The sequence below is a fragment of the Panthera onca genome, chromosome F2 (assembly GCF_046562875.1).
Source record: "Panthera onca isolate mPanOnc1 chromosome F2, mPanOnc1 haplotype 2, whole genome shotgun sequence".
In the NCBI taxonomy this organism is placed as follows: Eukaryota; Metazoa; Chordata; class Mammalia; order Carnivora; family Felidae; genus Panthera; species Panthera onca.
The window spans coordinates 13,005,412-13,032,165 of NC_138356.1; the positions used below are offsets into that span (position 1 = coordinate 13,005,412).

The 26,754-nt window shown below is 44.4% G+C and overlaps 1 protein-coding gene across 1 annotated transcript in view; it reads left to right on the plus strand.

The window, feature by feature from the left end:
• The window catches only part of CLVS1 (clavesin 1), a 172,860-nt gene that overhangs the window by 137,150 nt on the left and 8,956 nt on the right, over nucleotides 1–26,754 (plus strand). Inside the window, exons 4-5 of the mRNA XM_078441449.1 lie at nucleotides 1,356–1,466; nucleotides 5,207–5,442. Of these exons, the coding sequence (XP_078297575.1) occupies nucleotides 1,356–1,466; nucleotides 5,207–5,442 (347 nt within the window). The remainder of the gene's footprint in view (nucleotides 1–1,355; nucleotides 1,467–5,206; nucleotides 5,443–26,754) is intronic.

The window sequence follows — 26,754 nt, forward strand, 5'->3', positions numbered from 1 at the left end:
ACTCAGGCAAGGCATTTCATACACCCTCAGGGATCAGCTTGCTGCCTGAACTGTTAGCTCAGGCGGCCAGGCTCCTTCCGCTTTCCTCTCTTCTTGCTTACATTTTACAAAGATGCTTGTTGCGATGAAATTGATTGGCAGCACACTTGGCAATTCAAATTGCTTCAGGTGTTCCTTCTTTTTTTTTTTTATTCCATTAACCAAGATGAATGCAGTGTAATTTGCAGAAGCTCTGCATCGGGAACTCGGGTCCTGGTGCCGTGGGACTAGCTCAGACTTCATGGTCAAGGCCCCTTATTTTGTGGGTCTAATTAGGATGGAGAATAGCTTCTCGGTTTTTCTAAAAGATGAGGCCGTGCCCTGAGCTGTATTCTAACATTGGAAGCATTTAAAAGATGCTCTCATTTCCTAATGTATACAGAATATATTGATGTGCAGAAGCGGAGGCCCATATTTCCTCAGTTAGGGGAATCAACTAGTCCATCAGTCCACAAGTGTCTTCTCCCTGGGCCCTCCCATGTGGGTCCTGAGACGAAAGAAGGAACTAGCTCTGGAATCTGTGGAATAGTTGCCAGCAAATGCTGTCATACGTTGGTGTGACATTTCTGGAGCATTCCAGAAAGCTCCTTCTCTTCAGCAACTTTTCAACGTTTTTTTTTTTTTGTTTTTGTTTTTTTTTTTTTTTTTTTTTTATTTTTGGGACAGAGAGAGACATAGCATGAACGGGGGAGGGGCAGAGAGAGAGCGAGACACAGAATCGGAAACAGGCTCCAGGCTCCGAGCCATCAGCCCAGAGGAGCCCGACGCGGGGCTCGAACTCACGGACCGCGAGATCGTGACCTGGCTGAAGTCAGACGCTTAACCGACTGCGCCACCCAGGCGCCCCCAGCAACTTTGAAATCCTTTTCCAATCCCTTCCTACTCCCAGGGAGTTCACCTGCTGTCATGATAATGCCACTGGAAACGGTGGGGGGGGGGGGGGGGCGCAAGAATGAGGGTAGAGGAGCGAGTATATACTCAGAGCTCGTCTGACATGTGGAAGAATCCCGACTCCCTCACTACCTGGTTCACACATGCTCCCGTGCCACGTCAGAGGTCCTATCACTGCGACTTGGGGAAGACAGGGCTGGCACGGAGGCACAATTTTTAAGTTTTGGAGTCAGAGGGGAGGAAGGAGGCAAGGGGAATAGAGGAGATGTTACCAGCTAGGAAGTGTGTGTGCTTTCTTTCTTTCCTACCACTAGCTGGTGCTTCAGTCAGAGAGAAGTAGGTTGCTCCCGGGGCTGTGGTCCTGCGGGCCCAGTCCAATCTGGAATGTGTGCTAACTGGTGTGCATTTCTCTCTTTCCGCCCCAGGACAGCTTTCCTGCCCGCTTCGGAGGTGTCCATTTCGTCAACCAGCCCTGGTACATTCATGCCCTGTACACGCTCATCAAGCCATTCCTTAAAGACAAGACCAGGAAGCGGGTAATGCAAACAAACACCCAACGGGGGGTGCAGAGGGACAGTGACCGGACCCTCCTTTCAATCTCTCTGCTTCCCTTCTCTCTCTTTCTCTCTCTGTCTCTCCTAAGTTTTCACTGTGGGTCTTCTGCTTTTCTGCACTCCCTGAGCCTTTGAGCCTCAGCTGGAGTTTGCAAATGGCCTGGATTTAATCAATAATTTAGTAGAACTGGGTTATTTTCAGAGTCCCAGCGACCAACCAAAGGAAACTTTGAAGGCATGCAAATACCAGATGCCCATTTTACTGTAAGTGCTCGAGGGAGATACGGGGTCAAGCAGCTTCCCGTTCATGGGATATTTTAAGAGCTAGCATTTTGTCCTGCAAATGTATTATCCTGATGAAGAATGTTTACCATTTGTTTTTCTCCCCCATGGCTCTTGGGTCATAGCTGCCAGCTCCGTCACCTTTGAGGCTGGGAAAGCATTCTTCAAGAGAAATAATAATGCTCTGAGGAGGAAGGCTTTTAAAGTCTTAATTGCATCGGCTGATGACATTTGGGAGGCCAGCACCTTCGATCAGGGCTGGGGCTTTTCATGGCATTCTGATTAGCTGAGAGACTGAACATTGTTTCTGCACTCCCTCTGAATCTCAGTTTCCTCGTTTATAAGACAGAGAAACAAACACCCATATCACAGAGCTACTGGGTAATTGGGTAATTTAATGAAGCAGCATGTGAAAGCAGGTAGCCTAAGGCCACTGATGTGGTAGAGACTCAGTGACTTTCATTCTCTTCATCATTTAGCTCCCGTTCTTTTAAACTTTTTGATTTCAGCTACCTCCTGGGTCAGGTGCACCACCTCTCAAGGGAATCTGGCCAGGGTCAGTCTTATGGCACCTTACGTATGCCCCTATACCCAGAGGAACCCGTTCTGGGGAAGAGCCTGAGAATTCAGGGGGCATGATCATGTGAGGAACCCCCCTACATACACACCCACATACACACTCTGTGTTATCCCCAACTCCTAGACCTCAGATGCTTCCAGATCCTTAGGAAATAGTACAGCAGGGAGGGGTAATTCTCCTGTCCCCAAATAAGCGTGGAACTAAGAACTAGAACTCACCAGCCTAAGGAGACAGGGACGTTTGGAAGCTTTTTGCTAACTAGGGCTCAGGGCATAGAAGGGAGTTTCTGGAACTCTGGGCACAGAACAGAGTCTGACAGGTGAAGAATCCAGCCTCCTATCTGCTGAGTTCTTCCATCCCATAGCACTGCAGGAGAGACGGCCAGTTTCCACAGCACTCATTTGCCCTTTCGGAACTGGAGGCGTTGGCTATCGGTGGGAAAGCAAACTGGTGTGGCCCCTCTGGGAAACAGTATGGAGGTTCCTCAAAAAGTTAAGAATAGAACTACGGTATAGCAATTGCACTGCTAGGTATTTACCCAAAGGATACAAAAATACCGATTCCAAGGGACTCGTGCACCCCGATGTTTATAGCAGCAGTATCGACAATAGCCAAATTATGGGAAGAGCCCAAATGTCCATCGATTAATGAATGGATACAGGAGTTGTGGTATATATATACAATAGAATATTTCTCAGCCGTAAAAAGAATGGAATCTTGCCGTTTGCAATGACGTGAATGGAGCTAGAGTGTATAACGCTACGCTAAATAAGTCAGTCAGGAGAAGGACAAATACCATATGATTTCACTTGCATGTGGAATTTAAGAAATAAAACAAATGAGGATGGGGGAAAGGAGTGAGAGGAAGACTATAAAACAGACTCCTTTTTTAAATGTTTATTTATTTATTTTGAGAGATAGAGTGCACGCGTACACAGGGGAGGGGCAGAGACAGAGGGACAGAGGATCCCAGGCAGGCTTTGCTCTGTCAACACAGAGCCCGACTCAGGGCTCCGTCTCATGAACTGTGAGATCATGACCTGAGCCCAAATCAAGAGTCGGACGCTTAACCAACTGAGCCACCCAGGCACCCCAACAGACTTTTAACTGTAGAGAACAAACACTAGGGTTACTGGAGGGGAGGTGGGTGAGGGATGGGCTAAATGGGTGTGGGTATTAAGGAGGGCACTTGTGATAAGCTCTGAGGGTTGAATGTAAGTGATGAATCGCTAAATTCTACTCCTGAAACTAATATTACACTATATGATAACTAACTGGAATTTAATCTTAAAAACTTGAAACAAACAAATGAATATCACAAATAAAATTGAAAGTATAAAGAATTCAAAAACAAACAAACAAAATAACTGGAGGTGTTAGGTGGGTGGGTACAAATATTTGCTCTAAAAACCAGAGCTAGTATTTAGCTCTGCTTTTCCATGCTTCAGATACTTTAGCTCCTCCTGAAAAGTGTTTTGCAAAAGCCAGAACATGGGAATTTCTTCAAAAACCATCATTCTTATTAAAATTGAAATCCACTGTCCGAAAATGTATATTGTTTTCTGAAGTGCTACCATGTTCTTCTGAAGAATCTTAGCACTTAGCTTCTTGTCCCTTTCCTTTCTAAATGATGCCATTATATCATAAATTGAAATCAATGTAACAGAGCAAGGTAGTAAGTGTATGTATCCGTTATGTGGTATATTTTAATATAGTATATGGCATAATTGATAATACTTTTATGGTATATTATGCTATATTTAAATATTTTAAAAGTCACCTTTATATTACAGAAAGGCTAACTGGTATGCATGCGTACACCTATGTGAATATAATCAGTGGTCCCACACTTGCCTAACTCATGTGCATTGAGTTTGCAACACGAAGTGTGGGAACCGAGATCACTCCACAGGTGCGCTTTGAGTAGACTTTCGGGAGTCAGTTCCTAAATTGTAGGAAATGGTAATTATCAACTAGTGGCTTATCCACTTTGTGGACTTGTCTGAAAATAATTGTGATCTGGGGATGTTTTCTCCCCTGCTCGGCCAGTTTCCATCACCATCCACTATATGTTCAGAAGACGCAAATTTATGTGGGTGTCAGCCCTCAATCCACACACAAATGGAAGATGGCTGCAAAAATATCCATAAGTTCTCAGGCCACAGTTTTCAGTTCCACTGCCCAAGAATTGATAAGGCTTTTACCTCGTGTCCACACCACCCTGGGAGCTAGGAATGTATTAATAGAGTAAGAAAATATCACCCCTTTTCCTGAGGATTCTTCTCTTCCTATGGGGACGCAAGACATAAATGAACAGATCAGAGAAAATAGGAGTCAGCAGATACTAGTTAATTGGGGGAAGCGAGGAGGAGAACCAGAGTGTGCGGGTGCCTCTGGGACAGAATGAGGAAGAGGCTGCCACTTGGTGAAGGTTTGGGAAGGATGGTGAGATGGGGGCGGGGTACAGAGGGCAGAAAGCACTGCGGGGGGAGTGGAAGGAAGAGAACAATGTGGGGATGCATGTGAAGCGTGATTGGGGGTTTGTGTGGTCTACGTCATAGCCTTTTTATCAGCAGGGATAATTAGGAGATTACTGTATGTGTAAATTTGGGCCATGGCCAAATAAGACCCAATTTGTTCGTAAACTTCATTTTTTAAGGACTATTAATTCAGCCCCTTTTCTGAGCAATAAATTAACATTTTACGAAGATTAAGCTGCAGACACAAAATTGAATGCCTCTTTAAACACCATGATCACCAGCAGCACATCCAATTTGTCATCGCTAAATTGTGTTTTAGGCTAAATAGTGGCTCGTAGGTTTGGGGGGTTTTTTGTTGATAGTTGCTTTTTCCTTTGCAGATTTTCCTGCATGGAAATAATCTAAACAGCCTTCACCAGCTAATCCACCCTGAATTTTTGCCCTCTGAATTTGGAGGAACCCTTCCTCCTTATGACATGGGAACGTGGGCCCGGACGTTACTTGGTCCAGACTACAGTGATGAAAATGACTATACTCACACTTCCTACAATGCAATGCATGTGAAACACACATCCTCCAATCTGGAGAGAGAATGTTCGCCCAAGCCGATGAAGAGGTAAGACCTGCATTATCAGAGCCTCCAAGTCAGAGGTCAATAAGCATTTTTGATTTGGGCCTATTGTGGGTTAAGTAATTGCAGAACTTTATGGGCACAGAACTTGAATAAAATAAATTGCAATACATTCTCAGCTGATTTCACTAGAATTGAAAGCAAATGGGGCTTGGCTGGCGCAGAAATCTAGTTATCCCTGTTGTATTAAAGAAACAGTTAAAGGCTGGACCTCGCTCATGTCATGATTGCAGTGTTAGTCTCTAGAGAGTCTGTTAACACACACAGAATGAAATGCTGTGCCTTTGAAATACCCTGGATTGAAAAAACAACCTGCCAGAAAACATTCCTATCATCTGTGAATTTAGAACCATTTATTGAGCCTTTGCCTATAAGCACTGATAGGTGCTGCAAACACACGAATAAGAACAGAGACGTATAGCTCTGGAAAATCTGATGAGTAAGACTTTTGTTGACGTATTTATAAAGTGGGTGACATTGGAGCTAGGTTCTGAAGGGTGAAAATAAGCCAGGCTTAAAAAGGTAGAGAAGGCATTCTAGGCAGATGGGATAGAAAGAGGCACAGAGGCTTCAGAGGGATGGGATAGTCTGGTGTGGCAAACAGGTGAGCGAGGGGTGGGGGACGGGAGTGGGCATGGAAGGAAGTTCTAAAGACTGTTGCATCTAGGGCGTGAAATATATTGCATACTGTATTTAATGGAGTGCCGTGAAAGAGGGGTTTTTTTTTTAACTGATGTACAAATAATATATGAGTGCTTTCTCATTGTAAAAATTAAAACCTTATTTTTAAGGCTACAATCTGTTTAACCACTACTCCCAATCTCAATCCCAACTTTTCCCAAAGGTAACCATTGTTATCAGAGTAGGGTGGACCCTTTTCCATTCTATTTTCTAGATATTACCCACATCTATCCATACCCATAGAAAATATCTAATATTATGTATTAGTTTGCTAATCCAACTCCTGCAACAACAAACCAAACTGGGTGGCTTAAGCAATAGAAGTGTGTTTTCTCACAATTCTGGAAGCTAGAAATCCAAAATCAAGGTATTGGGAGGGTTGGTGTCTTATGAGACCTCTCTCCTTGTCTTGTAGATGCCTGCATTCTCCCTGTTATCTTCACATGGACTTCCCTCTGTGCGTCTGTGTCTTAATCTCTTTTTACAAGGATACCGGTCATATTGGATTAGGACTTACCCTAAAGACCTTGTTTTACCTTAATTACATCTTTTAAAGGCCCCATCTCCAAATACAGTCACATTCTGAGGTGCTAGCAGTTGGATCTTCAACAGTCCAATTTGGGGGGCAGGGCATGGTTTATCCCATAACATACTGTAACATCTTTCTATACCAGTAAATCTAGAGACATCTCATGTTTTTCATGCTGCATAGTATTCCGGTACATAGTATTCCAGTATTCCAGAATATGTCACAGTTTAGCCATTTCCCTATTGATGAGCATTTAGCTCCTCTGAGTTTTTTCTCTATTCCAAAGGATGAGACTCAATGAAAGTCCTTGATATGCCTCCTTCATTCTCACAGGAAGTCCCTCAGGTAAACTTGGAGACTTGTAGTTGCTGGGTCAGAGAGTATGCGTATTTTCAATAGCCCACACTGCCTGGTGGCCTTCCTAAATGACGGTACTAATGGATAGCCCCAGCAGCATGTGTGAAAATGTCCTTTCCCCGGACTCTACCTTTCGTACTTGATATTATCAGAATTCAATTCTAATCATTATCCTGATGGCAGGTCAATTCTATGCCATTTTTGTTTTCATCTGTATCTCCTCACTGGACACAGTTGAGCAGAGAAATGACACAATGACAAAGTAAGTCTGGGTTTTATGAGGATCGTGGAATTTGCAGGGAAATATGGACTAAAAGCCATCAGAAGGCTGATGCGGACACTCAGGTCCAGGGATGAGGGCCATAACTAACACCGAACCAATGAAGACTGGCTGTAGTCTTGAGGTGTTTGGTGACGGAGGGATGTCACTGTGAGAGTCTTCCTTGGATAACTAGGCTTACACTGAGGCAAGAGAGAATGTCCAGGAGGAGGATCTCCACATTTTCTGCTCCATTGGGAATATTACATGCAAGTGTCTGGTGAAGCCTTTCTGCTGAGACTGGAGGGATCTGGAAATTCATTTACTCCCCGGGTTAACAGCTGACATTCTCTGGGAAGTGTTGGTCATGGGAGCTGAGAACCTGGCTTTGTGTCTCCACAGTGAAGAGACTGACCTTACTGGTAGAGGTGAGATTGTCCCGCCCAGATTCTGAGCTGCTCTCAGGCCAGGCTACAGCGCAGTCATCGCAGTCATCGTAATAATGTAACAACTCACACTATTGACACCGTTCTGAACCCATTACCTGCATTAACTCTCTAAATCCTCACCATAACTGTATGAGAAAGGTATTGTCACTATTCCCATTTCACAAGTGAGGAAACAGACACAGAAAGGTTAAGCAACTGTCCAAGGTCACACAGCTAGTAAATGGCCAAACTGGGATTCCGAGCTGGGCAGCTTGGCTCCACACTCTGTGTTCGTGTCCTCTGTAAGATAAAGCACACTGTCTGCTTTTCCTCATACTTTCTACCGACACCTCTAGTGCCAGCCTTCTCTCTCCAATCCCTCCATGGGCCGGGACAATGACACTTCCTGTGGTTTGTCCTTACCTTATTTCTATAGACTTAGATAAAGTCAGCATACCCTCAGACTTGTTGGAATGTCCGAAGTCAAGTGGAATAAAATAGCAATTTGCCGCTCTTTCTCCAGGTGATCAGTTATAGAGTTACATCTCTTTCGGGTGACCAGCCATGTCCTGATTCCAAGTTCTGCCTCTGAGTTGATGTTGAGGATCAGAGAAGGTGACGGCCTCCGTTATTAGATGGTGGGTTCTAGAGGGTAAAGTCTTTGTATAACATTTGTTCACCTTATGCCCTCCTCAAGAATCCAATTCAATGTCCAACACACAATCGACACACATCAGACACCCTGTACATGCTTGCTGCTTATGAATGAATTAGCGTTGAATGAAAGCTGCTACTTTCAAAACCCATCCTTGGGCAGTTGTCCAATTGCTTCAGCCAAACTGTCAGCTCCTAGATGGAGAGAGAGCTAATTTCTTCTGGATTTCGTGGATCTTGGTTATAGGATCTTACGGCCTAGTAGGGGAGATAAGATCTGCCCACAAATAACGATAATATAATGCAGAGTGGAAGAGGTACTAGACAAGAGATGTAAGAACCTGCTGAAATGTTCTTTCAACCAGGAAGACTCTTAGAGAAGTCTTCATGGACAAAGGCATAGCTGACCCAGGTTTTGGAGAAGGGAAGACATCAGAGTCAAGCTCCAAGACTATGCCAGAGGAGCTAGTAATTGTGTACACATCTCATCACCCCACCATGGCCATCAAAGTGTCCTGCCCACTCCTGCTCTCACAAGTGGTGACATCTTTGATCCTTTGCTTGGGGATTTTAGACAGCAGTAGGATGGCCGGTGAGGAGACTGGCACCAGCAGTGACGCCGCGAGGAGGGACCACCTGTGGAACCGTGCCTGGTGTCAGGTGCTTCACTGATGGAGGTCTGTGCTGACTGAGAAAATTATAGGGACAGAACAGCCACCATTCATAACCTCTCTGAGTCCTCAGAGCTCAAAAGGCCATGGGAAAATTGAAAACAGAATTGGAGATCTTAAAGGTCCAGCTTCCCACCTGATATGGTATCTGTTCTCCAGCCCAGGCTGCCAGCCAGCCTCAGTTTGCATTGCCCAGAGATGGGCAGGCAGCTAACGGGGCAGCATACTCCCAGTAGCATAGTTTTAAGAAGTACTTCCTTGGTCCGAGCCAGATGACCTGGGTCCGTTCTGCGGGATAACATTTCACCTTCTAATGGGTAGACGCTGTGTCCCAATCCCTGCCACTACAGTTCCCATTTGGGGTCAAATGGGCTTCTGTGAACTTTCATTGGAACCTAGTCACTATTTATTATGTGGCCTCTGAGTTCCTAGTGGCTCAGAACAATGCTTTCTGGCATATGTAGGGTAAAATCTAAAATGTGTAAAATTCTCAGTGAATTAGTGGTTCTAACTAGCTCTTTTCTTTTTCCAGATAAGTTTGATTCAACCCTTAAGCAGAAAAACTTAAAAAGAAATGTTGGTTTAGATGGAAATTTTTCCAAACAGATTCTTTCAATATTGATCTTTTAAGAAAATGATGCTTTTATAGGCTTTTGAGTGTGTGGCATTCTCTGCTCTGACACACTTTTGCATTTTTAACTTCTTGTTTCTGCTCTTCATTTTACAATTTAGTCTATTTCCTTGCTTCCAGGCCATCAGCTGTCACTTTCTGTTTTTGGAACCACGTGTGTAAGAAGCACTCTGTTTCCTCCTATCTAATTTACTACTGGAATACGTTTTAGGTTTGGAAAGTAGGGAGCCCAGCTTAATAAAACTGCCCAGCACATAACAGTAAATCGGCGTTGTCATACTTACGATTATTTTGGCTGCAAATAAGATACAACTCTGGTTGGACTGCTTTAAAGGGTATGGAAAATTTATTATTTCATATAATGAGAAGTTGCAAAGTGAGGTGACCATAGATCTGTGTGTTCCAGAACCTCGGCGGTGGTACCTATGACCCAGGCTCCTGCCCCTGTGTCCCACGTGATGAAGACTTCCCGGGCGGGAGTGCTCCCTGATTCATGCAGGAGGATAGGCCCCAGCCAGAGGGGCTTTTTTCCCCTTTAGGAAGGAGGAGGGGATGGCTTGTGGTGGGAGCCCGGCAGCCTTGCTTCAGGTTTGGGATTGCAGGCCTGACGTTTCTGCTTCAGGAAGCAAGTGCGTGGTCTTTTCATCAGTGCGTTGATTTTGTGGTATCTCTTTCACTTATTAGGCATCGCTTATTAATTGCTTTCTGGTTGTAGCCTTTATCTCCGATAAAGTAATTAAAATGGTTATAGATATTATTTAAAAGGCACACACACACACACACACACACACACACACAGAAATGCACTGTCTTGAGCTACTGGTGGATGATTAGTCATTTTTGGAGAAGTTATACTTAAAAATATATATATGTATGTATTATATATGCGTACATATGCTCGGACATACATATACTATATGTTGTGTATGTATGGACATATAAACATGTATGCACATGTATGTATTGAAATATATACAGGTATGTTTTGTTTTTTAACGATTCCTGGTAATAAACCTTATGTAAAGTTTATCCTAAGACCTGGATTCTGAGTAAGGAAATGGGGCCTTTCCCCAGAGCCAGAGCCTGCAGTTAGGGTGGTTCAGAAGAGGGCTGCTCAGACCCAGCGCTCAGAAGGCCCCCATAGGACCCGCCTCCTGAGCCCACTAGGTGTCACAAGTGGCCCAGGATGCCTTGCCTCATTCCTCTGCTGGCTGGTCTCTACTAAGGCCCTGAGAGCCGCTGTGGGCAATGGAGCTGCTGACCTCACAGAAATACAAAGCAGTTTCCTGGCATTTCTGGGCAAGAGTAAAAGCAAGCACTCTGGAAAGCCAGGTTTTGTGCCTTCTGAAGCCACCACCACGGCCAGCAAAGGGAGCATCTGATTTTCCAGGCCTGGGGTGTGTGCTTTCGCTCTGGTGGAGGGGCCGGGTGCTATTCTGGACCAAACAGGACTGGCACAGAAAGGAGAAGGGAAACGGACCAGATCAGAACTGCTGTGTCCCTGCCAGAGCCGGAAAGCATGTGGCCTCTTCCGGGGCAGGCAGGGAGAGAAAGCTTATATTTTACACCATCCTCTTGTTGCTTTTGAGGAGGCTCCTCTGGGCTGTACCAGTGCAGGCAGCTTCTGTCTGCAGGACAAACAGCCTCCACAAAAATTGTATATAAAATATTACAGTTATATATAAACATACATTCTATTATTCCCCTTATTATCAGGACTTGGGAAATTTTAGAACCAGGGAGATCCTTAGAAGTCACCTAGGGGTCAACAGCCTTTCTGCTACCAAGGACCTCTTCTTTTGCCCCCCGCCCTCCACATGGTATGTATATAGGTTCTGGAGAGAACATCGCATTTATTAGGAAATTACAAGCTCATTTTGCCATAATGTAATTCATGGTATTTCACAGAATTATCCTAAGATCTTTAATTTTAATAAAAGCAAAGCTACTTACGATTTAATTTAAATTTTAGTCTCATAGATGGTAAGATCTCTTAAGTTTTGTGGCTTCTAAACAATGATGTAAAAATATCTGCCTATCCCCGTGCCCGTTCCTGCTTAGGTGACGTAGCAAGCTTCAATAGAGCTCAAGCCTCCAGACTTAGGGGATTAGTCTGGGGATTTTCTGGACAGCCATGTAGCCAGCTTCTTCTGAAAGCAAGATGTCTTGCACAGGGTAGGTGCTCCATAAGTATTTGATATTTTGTCGCTTGAAAAGTAGAAGTAAATGGTATACATATGTACCCTTGTTTTCCATTAGTGCTTAGATTTAAAAAATATTTTCCTTCTTCTAATTATTATAGTCAAGGTCCTGAGAAGTCTCACAGGGTAACAGACTGTGTCACCAAAGCTATTTTATCGTAGGAATCTTTCTGGTCCCTTGTCTCCTGGAGACTAGGGTAGGTAAACACTGTGCCAGAGTTTGAAATGGAAAATCAGGAAACTGATTTAAGTTCATGGAGACCCAAATGGTCTGAACCGTGGCTGACAATTTTCATCCTCGTTGTTTTCTGGAGGTCCCCTCACATGTGCTCAGATGTACCAATCTGCATTTTGATCTGGGCTCCATCTGCCATTCAAGGAAAAGGAATATTATCATTTTTAAGGTCTTAAATTGCAGTCTCCTTAAAATTTTTTCAGTTTATTTATTTAGAGAGAGAGAGAGAGTGCACGCAGGGGAAGGGCAGAGAGAGAGGGAGAGAGAGAATCCCAAGGAGGATCCACACTGTCAGCCCAGACCCCGATACAAGGCTCGAACTCATGAACCGTGAGATCATGACCTGAGCCGAAATCAGGAGTCGGACACTTAACCAACTAAGCCACCCAGGCGCCCTTGTATTGCAGTCTCCTTGGCTCATTAATTTCCCCAAAGATATTCATGTCTCAAGACTGAAAGAGAAACTCCAAGCCCGATGGTAGTGGAACAATGGCTCCTTCTCAGGAGCTCAGAAGCTGCCATAAGCAGAAAAGCACATTGTATTTCCCTTGTGTAGCAGGTGCACTGCATGGAGTTATCTCTACAGTCAGCCACCTGGAGGAACAGAGTCAGTGTGAGGAAAAGCAGAGCCAGAGTGGCCTTGAAGATACACAGACAGGGGTTCTTACCTGCAGAGTCCAGGGCAGGCAGCAATGGCCACGCCTACCCTGGCCATGTCTATCCAGCAGGTACTTACTGAGTGCCTCCTCTGTGCTGACCACAGGCTTTAATGGAATCCAAAGACCAGGGTCAGCATAGCACCCCAGTGCAAAAAGTAGCAACATTGCAGCATTCATGCACATGAGCATAATCATAACATTTTGGTTATTAATTCTGTACCAGCGTGCTAAAGTTGGCCTGACATAGCAAAGATTCAGATGCCTTCACTATGTATTTACATTTAAAGATGTTTGTCTCCAGGTTTTTGTTTCAAATGTTTATTTATGTGCAGAAAGAGAGACAGAAAATCCCAATCAGGTTTCACCCTCCCAGGGCAGAGCCTGATGTGGGGCCGATCCCACAATAGTGAGATCCTGACCCCAGCCAAAATCAAGCGTCAGATGATCAACAGACTAAGCCATCCAGGGCCCCTCCAGGTTTTTGGTTTTTGTTTTTTAGCTATGTGATAACAGCATTCATAGAGTCAAAACAGTCAATTCTTGAAATTTCCAGGAATGCCTGAGTTCATATTTGGTACAGCCTGATCACAAGCAAGGCTTGGCTGAGTATATGCAATAACTCCCACTTCGTTTATTTATTAAAACCTCAGCACTTCTCGGGGATGCAGACAAGTATTTATAGAGGAAGAAATCTAGGCAACCCAAACCGCATTTCCACTCATGCCAGTGAAGAATGACCCCAACCTTCAGAGAAATGATCCACCCTGGTCTACACTGTATGCTACACAACTGGAGGGGCCAATGTTTTGGGGTCTTGGCCAGCTGTACTGTATGGTAGAATTATTTCTGATCCTTTTGACCAAATGCCTCCATCTTTGTTTCCTAAACACCCTTCCCTCCTAGAGGAAGTGAGGAAGATGTGAGCCACCTGATTTGGGAGAAAGGGAGAATCTGGGAGAATGCCTGGGTCTAGTTCAGATTTCTGAGCCAGAGGGAAATTTTGTCTTCTGCCTGGGTGGTATAAGTCAGTTTAACTGTTTTCAGCTGTCCGTAGAATTGGCCATGACCTTGGCGATCTTCCAGCATGCGGTCCTCTTTTTATAGGGTGAAGGTATGCATTGGCTGGATTAACTACTCACTTCCGGCAGAGTGATACATCATCAAGAAATACAACCCATAGGAAAAGAATGAGGGGTGGCAGTATGGAACAGGAGGACCCTTGTCTTCCAAGCAGTCAGGGCAAAAAGGGTGCATTTTACTGTGTGGCCCGGGAACAGATGTTCCATCTGGATGCCACGTTCAATAAAATCACAGAATGCATCATTTCTTTTTTTTTTTTTTTTTTTTTTTTTTTTTTTTTTTTTTTAATGTTTATTTATCTTTGAGACAGAGAGAGAACATGAACAGGGGAGGGGCAGAGAGAGGGAGACACAGAATCTGAAACAGGCTCCAGGCTCTGAGCTGTCAGCACAGAGCCCGACGCGGGGCTCGAACTCACGGACCGCGAGATCATGACCTGAGCCGAAGTCGGCCGCTTAACCGACTGAGCCACCCAGGCGCCCCAGAATGCATCATTTCTTAACGAATGACCCACATTCGCTACTGCCCTCTAAGTTGTCTTGTGACTAGTTTCCAATCCAAAAAAATTGAACGTCTTAGTTTCAGGCTGTCACTCAGTCCTACTCAGGCAGCTAATGTCTGAGATGTCACCACTTCTAGAAGCAAAGACCTCGCGGGCAAGCCATGAATGCCCAGCATTTTATGTTGGTTATCGGATACTGCTGTGTTTCATGGATACCAACAAGAATTCGTTAACATTTCTTAAGGAACATAGAAAAATGGCTGCAGAGCCTCATCACTATTGTGTGTCTGGCTGAGATGGATTTCCCGCTTTTCTAGGGCTTTCTTTCTGTGGCAGAACTGAAGGGGGGGGCGTCTCCTTGCCAGCACATCCTATATAGCCATGTAACATCAGAGAGAAAGAAAATCTATGCAATGGATTTGGTCAATAAGAGAATGAATGGGGCTGGATAAAATGTTGTATTCAGGGGCATGTTTTCTCTTCTTTTTTTAAAGAATGACATGAAAAATTAGGAGATAAAGAGTTCGAAGCTCCTGGCAAAGCAATGAAGTAGGGTTGATGTCGAGAGAAACCAACACATGCGGCTGAACTGGCCGCGTCGTCTCAAATACAAACTGTTTGATTGCTCTCGAAGTGTGTTCTTGAAACGATTCTTATTTACTGAAGCGCCACGGTCAGATGCAACTAGTTGGAAAGGGAGATGTAGTCTGGGCAAGAAAAACAAAGAGCACTTTCTTGTGAACATATTGCTATTGGTAAACCAACATTTTGCCTGATTTCATTAAGCCGATGCCGTTTGGGCCCAACAGCTAGCCCACGATTTATCTGGCTTATAAGCTTTAATGATCATATGGATGAAAACAAATATTTGACATAAGACGTCATCAAAATCTCTTTGCGGTGTCGTTCTTAAAAATGATGTGCTGCTTGCATACAGGATTACGGTGCCTGTTTAGGAACCTAAGGGGAACTTTGTTGGACATATCATTTGGGCTTCAGGTGTGCAAACTGTAGCACTGGAGGTTTCATGTTGAGGCCGCAGAGGAGCGTTTTTGAGCTTCCAGTATCTCGTTGGAAACTCCGTCAAGGCCCCACTTCAGATGTGTTCCTGTTGTTATGGGTGATCAGCCCCAGGGAGCCCGCTTCACGCTTGCTTCACGTTGCTCTGCTACTCTCGAGATGGGCCTCAGGGGGCTATGTACTGCATCTTGAGCGTGGCCTCCTTGCTTCAGCTTTGTAACTTTGTGACTTTCGTGGGTTTGCATTTCTTTGTCTATTTGTCTTTTCTTCTCAATCTTCCCTTATCAGAGTAGACATGGCTTCTGATCACATTCTTCCTCCGTTTTTTTCTGGTTGTATGACCTTGAGTAAGTCATTTAACCTCACCCAGTCTTGGCTTCCTCAAGCATAAAGTGGCTGTAACCTCAGGGGATCACTGTCAGGGTCAAAAGGCAACAGGATGAGAAGTCTGCAGAGCACTAAAGGAAAGCAGTACAGTAAATAGCCCTTTCCTTTCTTCCCCAGCCTGTTCATAAGGATTTCCAGGGGCGCCTGGGTGGCTCAGTCGGTTACGCGTCTGACTTCGGCTTAGGTCATGATCTCCCGGTCCGTGGGTTTGAGCCCCTCATCGGGCTCTGTGCTGACAGCTCAGAGCCTGGAGTCTGCTTTGGATTCTGTGTCTCCCTCTCTCTCTGCCCCTCCTCGGCTTGCTCTCTCTCTCTCTCAAAAATAAATAAACATTAAAAAAATAAAAAATAAAAATTCATGAGGATTTCCATGTTGTTAGAGTTTGGATTTATTTTCCAATGGAAGTTCCTCACTAACAATGAAAATAATAGAGAGGCAAGCAGCAGTTAGTTGTATGGGCTAATGGAGGGGGGAGACCTTGATTGAAAGTCAGACTGACATTGGTTGTTTCCTTCTTCTTTGCCTTAATTTATGCATGAGGCCAGTATTGGGCCCTTCTGTCCCCTTGGAGCCCTGCACCCAGAAGATGCCCAGGCCCAGTGAGTGCTGGGCACAGAAGGCAAAACCAAGGAGAGGGGGAATTAGCAATACAGACACCCCTGCCTCTTCCTCCCTGTCTGCCAAGAGGACCTCACCTTCGTACAGCCATGATTTCCCACTCTCCACCCCAGGCAATCTCTCTGCCTGCCCTCTCTGTCTTTGTACACCTTTATTGGTCTTTGCTAACGTTCCCCTCCTCTCTGTCCCTCTAATATTAATTGTTATCCTTCCAGTATTGAGTGTAATCTTTAAAAATGGTAATGATGCCACTCTTTTGCCCAAGAGCCTCCCAACACCTCCCCTTGGTCTTCCGCATGTCATAAAGGCTGCCCTTGCTTGTCACAGGCCTGGCCGCCCTGACTTCTGTCACCCACTCAGTGTGCCAGGCTGTGTCCTGCTCCTGGGCCTCCCCTGCCCTGGGTTACTCTTCCACTCACTTGTGGCTAACTCCTCATTCATCAGGTCTGACTTCTCCAATTACTCCTCTGAAGGGAGTTCTTCACCTTTTCCATCCTGCTATTCTCTATCACCAAACCATTTCCTTCTTAACAGGGATCACAATTCCATAATCACATATTTGTTGGTTTTACTTATGTAGGAAATCTCCCTTCTGTACATTGTTTACTCTCTGAGTGCAGGGATGGTGCTGTTCCATTCACAATATGTATCCTGTGTGCCACATATCCCCTAGTATGTAATAGACGCTCAGTGAATATTTTGTGAGGAAACAAGGAACGGGAAAGAGAGAGAGGAAGAAAGAAAATCGAAGAAGGGAAATAGGAAAGGAGGGTAAAAAACACAGGAAGGAAGGCAGGGAGGGAGGGAGGAAGGCAACGAGGGAAGGAGGAAGGAAGAAAGGAAGGGATTCCATGACAGTAAGTGCTGTTAAGAATAAGGTACTTTGTAGAGTGGCGAGGAAATTGTTGCCAACCATCCGGAGAGAATAAGACGATGCCATGGTCTTTGCGATCAATGTTTGATTAGAATTTGAAATGGTTTCTGAGTTTATCAATAACTGCCTCCTTAGTCTTATTATTTCTCCTAATTTCTAGATTTCCATTAGTAATTAATACTTACAATACTTCTTGTCTTTTTGAAGACTTTTTTATTCATTCAACAAATATTTACCGAGTACCTACTAGGCATCAAGATATAGTATAGGATAAAAGTGGTTAAAAGACCAGAATCTGAAATCAGATTCTAGGAGTTCAAATTAGTAGTCATGTGGCCTGAGGAGTATCTCTCTATGGCCTTGTTTTCCTGTCTCTAAGAGGGGTAGTAATAGAAGTGCCTTATTATTGTGCTGTGACGATTACATGAAGCAAGGATAAATGTTAGCTGCTGTCGATAGCATGGTTATCTCCTGGTCTGAGTCCATAATCCGTAAGGGGGGGACAGACTTTAAACACATTACTATACAAAAGGCTGTTTCATTAACACCATGACAAGTGTTTTGAAAAACTAGAGTGTAGCATGAGGGTGTATAACGGGGTCCCAACCTGTGGTGGGACCATAGTGGGGGTCAGAAAGGGCTTCCCTGAGGAGGTAACACATAAGCTGAGAGTTGAAGGATGCGAGAAAGAGTTTCCTGGCAAAAGAAAGAGTGATGTGGTAGCAAAAACCTCCCTGTTTAGAAGGGGCAGGGCCAGCTGCAGGAACGACTGTTTTTTAACAATTGTAAATAAGATTCTTTTTTTTTTAACATTAAAAATTCCCATCGGTACCTGGGTAGCTCAGTTGGTTACGCATCTGACTCTTGATATCGGCTCAGGTCATGATCTCACAGTTGTGATATTGAGCCCTGAACTGGGCTCTGCGCTGACAGTGTGGAGCCTGCTTGGGATTCTCTCTCCCTCTCTCTCTCTGCCCCTCCCCTCTCTGTCTCTCTGTCTCTCAAAATAAATAAACTTTTTTTTTTTTTTAATTCTAGAAATCAGGACATGTTCTATTAATGACCTCTCAGACTCAATGAAATACAGAATTTAAAAAATAAACCAAAACATCATGGTTGGAGAGCAGAAAGTAAGAAGAAGGATGGCCGGGGATGTGTGCAAGGCCTGCTGTGTAGGGCCGCATAGGTCTTAAAAAGGATATTGGACTTATGAGCAGTGGAGAGGTATAGAAAGATTTTAAGCAGAGGAAAGATATGAATAGGTCGAGCTTATTAAAAATCTCACTCTGTTGTGAGAAGATTGAACTGAAGTGGGAGAAAGTAAGAGTGAGAAGACCATCTGGGGCTCCTGAGACAGCGTAGGTAAGAGATAATAGACACTTGGACTACAGTGGTGGGACAGGGACAGAGGGAAGAAGACAGACTCAAAAACATTTGGAGGGTAGAATAAGGCCTGACAATCAAGTGGTTATGCGAAATAAATAAAAGAGTTTTCAGGAATGACTGGAGGTCCCTGGCACGTGAACCTCGATGGAGAGCAATTCCATCTGCCAAGATGGGCAACTCTGGAGGAGGGGCTGGGGAGAGCACCTCCCTTCTCTGGGGGAGAAGGTTATGAGTTCAGGTGTGGGTATGGTTGGTGTGAAGAGTTACGTGACACCCGGTCGCAGTGGGTCACGTAGGCAGTTGCGCATATGGTTCTAAAGCTCAGAAAAGGATTCTGGAATGAACATAAATTAGGGACTCAAAGGCATAAAGAAAGGAATGCATGCCAGGGGAATGGAGAACTCCAGAGTGAGCATCCAAAGTGGTAGGAGGTAAACCAGATGCATGGTGTCCCTGAAGCCAAGGGGACAGAGTGAAGTCTCAAGGACCGTGGAGGGTCAGCTCAATTGACTGCTGCCAGTGACCAAGCAAGATGAACACTGAAAGGTGTCCGCTGGGCCTCATGACTTGAAGGCCATCGCTAGCCTTCGCAAGCGTGAAGGTGACATTGCAGCTCAGATGCAGATGGGAGGTGAGGCTCAGAGACAGAGAATAGAAACAATCATCATGGAGGGTTTGTCTGTGAAGGTGGAGGAGATCTTTGTATCTGGAGACGTATGTGTTTTTACTGTAGCTTTTGTTTTATTTTGCTTTTCTTCATCGTTGTCTTCCTCTGCTCTTTATCCTTTTCTTCATCGTCTTCCTCTTTTATTGGAAAATGAGGAGAGGGGGATCTTTCAAGACTAATAGCACAGAAATCAGTAAAGAGGGCGAATTTGAAGACATAGAAATGGGAATAAATAGTAACCTAATTAGTAACCTAATTAGTAACCTAACCAAGCAGGTGTGACGGGTTAGGACCCAGCACCTGAGTGGAGGAGGTTTCTGACTTGCTGAGGAAGCTCCCTCAGCAGTAACCAGACAACTGAATGTGGTTGTGGTGGCCTGGAGCTAGGGGGGCTCGGCTCTCATGGGTCTGTTGGCTACCATTTTCCCCGGGAAGTAGGCAAGTCCTACCAGTGAGATCAAAGTGGTGTGCAGGGGGTGGTTTGGATAAGGTGACACGGAGGTGTGTGGATTAAAATTTGTGGAAAGTTGGGGAGGGTTTGAAATTGCTTTCAGGGGAAACATAGCAGGTGTAAGACAGTATTGAGAGGAGAGGTAGGAGAGGTGCTAAGGAGTATACAGTGACCTCCATGCTACCGGGTAGCGTGAGCTGCATTCTCATTAGCTACCAGGCTGACCCGGACGAGCCATATTGTTGGGCCCAACTAGAGTTGGGATTTGTTGGATTTTATTAGGTAGTTCAGGGTATGGCCAAGAGAAAGATTAAGGGCTTAACCATGTAATCTCAGTCTGTAGGGAGGGAAATGGAGCTGAGAGGGGCCTCGTGCACAAGGAGGTATGGGTGTCGGCCGGAGACGGCTGTAAGGAGACAAAGACATCCAGTCACTGACCAAAATGCTCAGGAGTCATCGCCCTGAGCCCTTGCCCTGTCATTGGACATAGAAGAAAGAGGATGAATGGTGGCACAACGCCTCAGAGAATGCCAGAAGGAACAGGGACGAGACTGCAGGTGGTGGTGTAGCTTTGCAAAGGGGTACTCGGTGGGGCAGGTAGCATGCTTGCGGTTTACGTTCTCAGGGCCTCGCTCAGAGGCAGGCCAAAGATAAATGTCCAGTGCGTACTCCCTGAATGAAGAATGAATGAAAGAACAGGGCTCAAAATTAATGGAAATATTTTCGTAAGAATTCACCTACCTCAGGCGGTTATACTTCTGGTGAGTCTTTGACGTTTGACTAAAATCATAGTTCCGCCTATTGATCTGGATGCGTTATTGTAAAATCTGACTTTTGTGTTATTTTGAAAGTCAGGACCTTTCATTTGAACCAAAGTAAAGCAATAATCCAAGTGAAAGCACAGTAACCCTTTATGTGGCTTGAACTATAGACAGACATAAAGCATCGTCCAAGTTGAAAAATGAATTGAGGGGCGCCCGGGTGGCTCAGTCGGTTAAGCGTCCGACTTCGGCTCAGGTCATGATCTCACACTCTGTGAGTTTGAGCCCCGCATCGGGGTCTGTGCTGACAGCTCAGAGCCTGGAGCCTGCTTCAGATTCCGTGTCTGCCCCTCCCCTGCTCATGCTCTGTCTCAAAAATAAATAAAAACATCAAAACAAAATTAAAAAAGAAAAGAAAAATGAATTGAATGAATTGCAGTGTTGCAAATGGAGGAACAGGGAAGGTGTCTGTGGGTTGGTTCTAGGAAGGGAACACCGCTTTCTCGCAGGTATGCTTTAGGATACCCAATGTGTATTCTACCCTCGTGGAGGGTAGAATGAGGCGGGATAGCTGGTTCCCACCACAGATACACAAAGTTGCTAGAGGAGCATTCTTACTAAGCAGCACGTCTCCTTTCCCCGGGGCTTCTTCATCACCTGCTTCCCAGCACTTCTCAACTTCCAGAGTTTCCCATTTGCTTCTGTTTGTCTGTGTCAGCCCCCACCACCTCTGCAATCAAGGAATCTCTGACTGGGTCAGTCCTGTGGCCTAACACCTAGACTGATCCCCAGCTTCGAGAAGGCATAATTCTGACTTGACTACTGAGTCTTGGCATCCCCTCTCCAATGTATGAACTAGCTCCAGAGGTGACAGACAGAGGTCGTGATAGTAACTTCCTTCTCTTTCATGTAAGTGCCTTGAAGCCAGAGATTTTTTTCTTTCTCAGCATACAGCGTGCGCTCGAACCTTGTGAAAGAACGTATCGTATGACATAGATGCTGAAAAATGTGAAGTGGAAAAGCAGGATGGCCTCAGTTCCCCAACTTGGAATTTCTGAAATGTTTTCCTGTCCTCCCCCCTCTCCCCCCGCAAATCATTTTTCAGAGACGAAGACAGATATTCCTAAACTGAAAGCTATTCTCTATTAAGCACTATTATTCTCTCATAAGTAAGACCCTTCATGAAGTCTTTTAAACCTCTAAGATATTGAGTGAACTAGGGAACAGAATCAGGAATGTGGTTGGAAATGAGCCGCACCTGACAAATGCTTACAGCTCTTCTTGACGTAGACAGAAGCAGGTTTCCGCAGTGTTGGATTTGGAGCAATGCTTTCTTTCTTAAAAAATAAAATGAATGTTTATTTTTGAGAGAGAGAGAGAGAGAGAGAGAGAGAGACAGAGACAGAGCTTGACTGGGGGAGGGGCAGAGAGAGAGGGAGACACAGAATCCAAAGCAGGCTCTAGGCTCTGAGCTGTCAGCACAGACCCCGATGTGGGTCTTGAACCCACGGACCTCGAGATCGTGACCTGAACCTCCAGATGCCCCTGGAGCAATGCTTTCAAATTTTAACTTGTGCACAAAGCAGCAGGATCTTGTTAAAATGCAGCTTCTGATTCCATAGGTCTGGGGTGAGCCTGAGACTCTGCATTTCTAACCAGCTCTCAGGTGGTGTCCATAGGGCTGGTCTGAAGACCACGCTTTAAATGGCAAGGCCCTGAACTGTAGGATTTTTCCCACAAGCCAGAGCAGATACGGATGTTTTTGGATTTGTCCCGAGCCTTCTTGAAAAACGAACCTTTCAGGTGTTTGGGATTTAAAAAATACATAGATTTTTAAAAATAGATGCCTTTTAAAAATAGATTTAAAAATAGATTATTCTGCCCACGTTATAAATAAAGTGACTCAAGTATGCAGAGATTAAATGACTTAGGCCAGATTACAGAGCTAGTAGGTGGAAAAGTGTTTTAAATCTGGTTCTTTTCTTTCCAAGTTAAATGCTCTGTCTCCTTTATCACGACTGTTCTCATGTTACTTGTGTGTTCATTCCTTCATTCATTCCACAAAGGTTATCAAGCACCTTTTGGGGGGCGGGATTTGCCTTTGCTCGAGCTGCTGCAGCTGTCATGGATATCTGTCCCCATTTCTGCCAGCCCCGATTTCTACCCTGTCTTTAAGATACAGCGGAAAAGCAACTTACTCCCTCCCGCTTGCCATGCACTGTGCTGTCCCCAAACCCCACTGTGAGTGGGGAAGATACAGACGTTCGGGAATTCAGGCTCATACAGTAATATCAAAGGAGATCCATGAATATACTGTCATTTAGATCCGTGAACATACTGTCATTTGACTCAAAAAATAGACTTTTATGAAGAGGTAGTTTCTATCGAGAACGCTAGCCATCCTTTTCAAACTCAGAGCGAATGAGTCATCCTCATTGTCTTAGTTCTTGACAGCTTTTGGCATTTCTCTACCTGCTTCGGGACATTATATCCTAGTTCTACCAAAGCAGCTCCTCTGAGGGTGGGCACCACCAATTTCAGAGGGAGGAGAATAATTAGGAACAAGTAGGAATGCTCTGACACTGGCAGCTCTTTGTGCCGGTCTAATTCTAATGCAAGGTGACTCCATCCAAAGCAGGTGATGCACGCACCTGCAGCCATTTGCAGCGATGCTGTTTTAAGTTATGATTGGGAGCAGAAGAAAACCTCTCCAGAAATATCTGCATGTGAAGAACATATTTTTGTAATGCTCCCGTGACCATCTCAGAACCCCTGAATCATGCCATTCCTCAAAATTTGGTAAACCTACACACACAGAATCTGGAACGACTGTAAGAACAGCTGACTGGTTCGGGTATAGATTGGGTCCTAAGACATCTCTAGACCTCACTCTGACGCTTGGGGTTCCTATGCAGGACTTGGGCCCAACAACACTACTTATGACCTTGTAGGTGCCCCAGGGTGGCTCTGCTTATAGGAATTCTTTAGTAAATTGCTCGGTAAAGTTAAAATTCTTTTTTTCACGTAGATCGTCTGCTCCATATCTATTTTCTAAATTTGCAGTCTTTGGCTTTCTTCAAAGCCCACTCGGGCTCTCTCTGTCATCAGACAAGTCAGAAGATCATACTCAGGGAAGTGTCAGTGAAAAGATAAACCCTTCCAATTTACATCATCTCTCCTTGAAAGAGCTCTGAGCACTTTATTATATTATATCTCTTATCTCTCAGAGCGCTGTGCAGAAAACGGTAATACGATCTCATTTTACAGCTGAGAAACTTGGAGTTACTCTAACAGGAACGCATAGCTTCCTAAAGAGCGATAAGCCCCTTTGTAAATAAACTAAGCGGATGTCCATTCACAGCCGCCAGTTTCCAGCGCGGGGTTCCTTGGCTCCCTTCTCCTGTCCCTTCCTCCCTACACCCCTTCCTTGGCTCGTCTTTTGGTGGCTGAGCTCTGTTCTCAGTGAAATCTAATCGGCTCCCTTGATTCACCCTACTGGACTTGCCCTATCGACCAACTGCACATCTGTATAGGCGTTCCCAGCTATTTGCACAAATGCTGTGCATTTAGAAAAATTATGAAGTATGATTAAATACTCCACTGGTCATTATCGATGAAGATATAACCACATAACCTATAATTCTTAGAACGCTTTCTTTCCTGAATGAAGTTCTATTTTCTTTTCTGATTTCATTCGCTTGCCTAAAAATCACATTTTTAAAAAAATAAATAACAGATGATTGGTGATATTTGGGTTCAGATTCTAGTTGCACAATGAACTAGGAAAATCTTGAGCAAATTAGTCAACTTCTCCGAGGCCGAGTTTCTTGATCTGCAAGATGGGATTCATAATACCCACCTCGGAAGGTTATTGTAAGGATTAAACAGAGATAATGCAGGCACTACTCAGTGCCAAACCTGGCCTGCACGAAGCGTTCGGTCAATGGTTGCGGTGGCGGCCGATGACGGTGACTGTGGTGACAATAATTATAACCAGCTGTGGAGATGGGAGACTCTCCTGTAGGTGGTAATTCTAAAAATATCCAAATAAAGCGTGTGTTGAAAACTTCTTCAAAACCTCCTCAGACAGATTTCAGACGTGGCCAACAAGGTTTACTAAACACCGAGTGGGATTTTTTGTGCAAGCTGGAACAGCCTTGGTGGCTACAGACTGGGCAGTGGCCTCCTCTGCAGCGTGAAACTACTCTCTGAGCACAGATCATGTGCAGCGATAAGACATTTTAAATAAACTAAAACACATCAACAATGACACAGGAAAATAGTTATTATGTAGCACCTGGCAGATCTGAATGCAACATTTAGAAACTTGCAGAAGTACAGGGGCTCCTGGGTGGCTCAGTGGGTTGAGCATCTGACTTCGGTTCAGGTCATGAACTCATGGATCCTGAGTTCGAGTCCCACGTCAGGCTCTGTGCTGATAGCTCGGAGCCTGGAACCTGCTTTGGATCCTGTGTTTCCTTCTCTCTCTGCACCTCCCCCGCTTGCTTGCTTGCTCTCCCTCTTTCTCTCTCTCTCTCAAAAATAAAGATGAAAAATTTTTTAAAAAGAAGAAACTTAGAGAAGTATAAAATATTTTCAAAAGATAACTCTTTTTGACTCTCAAGATCTAAAGGTGTTGGTCACATACTAACTTCAGGGAAGGCATTCCATACCTGGCCAGCTGTTGTCATTTGTAGTACTTTTATGCTTTTCTAGAAGGAGGTAAAAACCAATGATGAGGCAGAGAGGGACTTAGACTATGTGAGTCAATTTAGCTTTACATCTGAATTGGAGAACTGTGAAAAGTGCTTTTCAAGATTTAATGGTTTTTCAGAACAAATGGTGATTGTAAGTCAGTCTGGTGGAGTTCATGGAATCTTGGGGCTGAATATATCACCCCATCCAAAATGATTATTTTACAGGTGAATAATGTGAGGCCAGAGAAGCTGAGTGAGGTACTCCATAGCGCCCACCACGAGTCAGTGAGGCAGTGATGAGAAGAAGGACTTAATCCGTAGCCTAGCCTTCTTCTTCCAGCTCACTTCTCCCAGGCCCCTTACAAGGAACGGCAAAAACCATCTGTAGTCATAACGTCAGTATTAACCAAGTTAGTAGTAATTTTGCTATATGTGCAGAAAGAACTTATTTCTTTTTCGTCAGGTAGTTACAATTTCTAAAGTTTTTAAAATATCACTTATTCATTTAGGGACAAAATAAAGGTATATGTTAACCTCCCTCTAAATGATAGCAAATTAATGGAGTCTAAACTAATGAAGTTTCTTTCTAGTTAGGATTCAAGCAACAACAGTGGTACTCAGTAAACAGCTCTCAGGTCACATGGGACCTTGTGTGTGTCAAAGGGAAGATTAAATCAATCAATGCGTGGAATGAGCTTAGAACGATGAATATTGGCAATGGCAGACAGTAATGTTGCTGAAGTCCTTTGAGATGGCTATAAATTTCTTTTTCTTTCTTCCTTTTTTTTCTTTTTACGGTTCATTTATTTATTTTGAGAGAGAGAGACCATGAGTCGGGGAGAGGCAGAGAGAGAGAGGGAGAGAGAGAATCCCAAGCAGGCTCCGTGCTGTCAGCATGGGGCTCAATCCCACGAACCATGAGATCATGACCTGAGCTAAAACCAAGAGTTGGACGCTTAACAATCTGAGCCACCCAGGCACCCCTAAGATGTCTGTGATTTTTCAATGAGGATTAGAGTATTATTCTAGGCTCAGCCATAGGCATGATGGAGTATATGAAGCGCTAGACCAATGTTGCCCAACAGAAATACAATGGGAGCCACATACGTTAAACTGTTGAAGTTGTCTTGTAGCCACATTCCAAAAATAAAAAAGTGCAATTAATTTTAGTGATGTTTTTATCTAACCCAATATATACAAAAATTATGATTTCAATATGTAATTTTGAAAAGTATTGAGATACTTTACATTCTTTTTCTAATACTGTCTTCAAAATCCAGCCGATCTCAATTCAGACTGGCCCAATCTCAGGTCCTCAAGAGTCACGTGCGGTTAGGGCTCTGTATTGGACAGTGTTGCTCTACTCCTATTTACTTGTGAGCCTAATTTCACAAAAGCAACGGCCTCCAGCCTTTCTGAAGGTGTGTGTAGTTTTTCTTGGCTCTTTCTTCCTTGTTATAAGATCAGTAGTCAGTGCCCAAGCCCATCACAGCAAAATAGAAATACATTATACATTTAAATTGAGTTATGGTACATAAAAGGCAAAAAC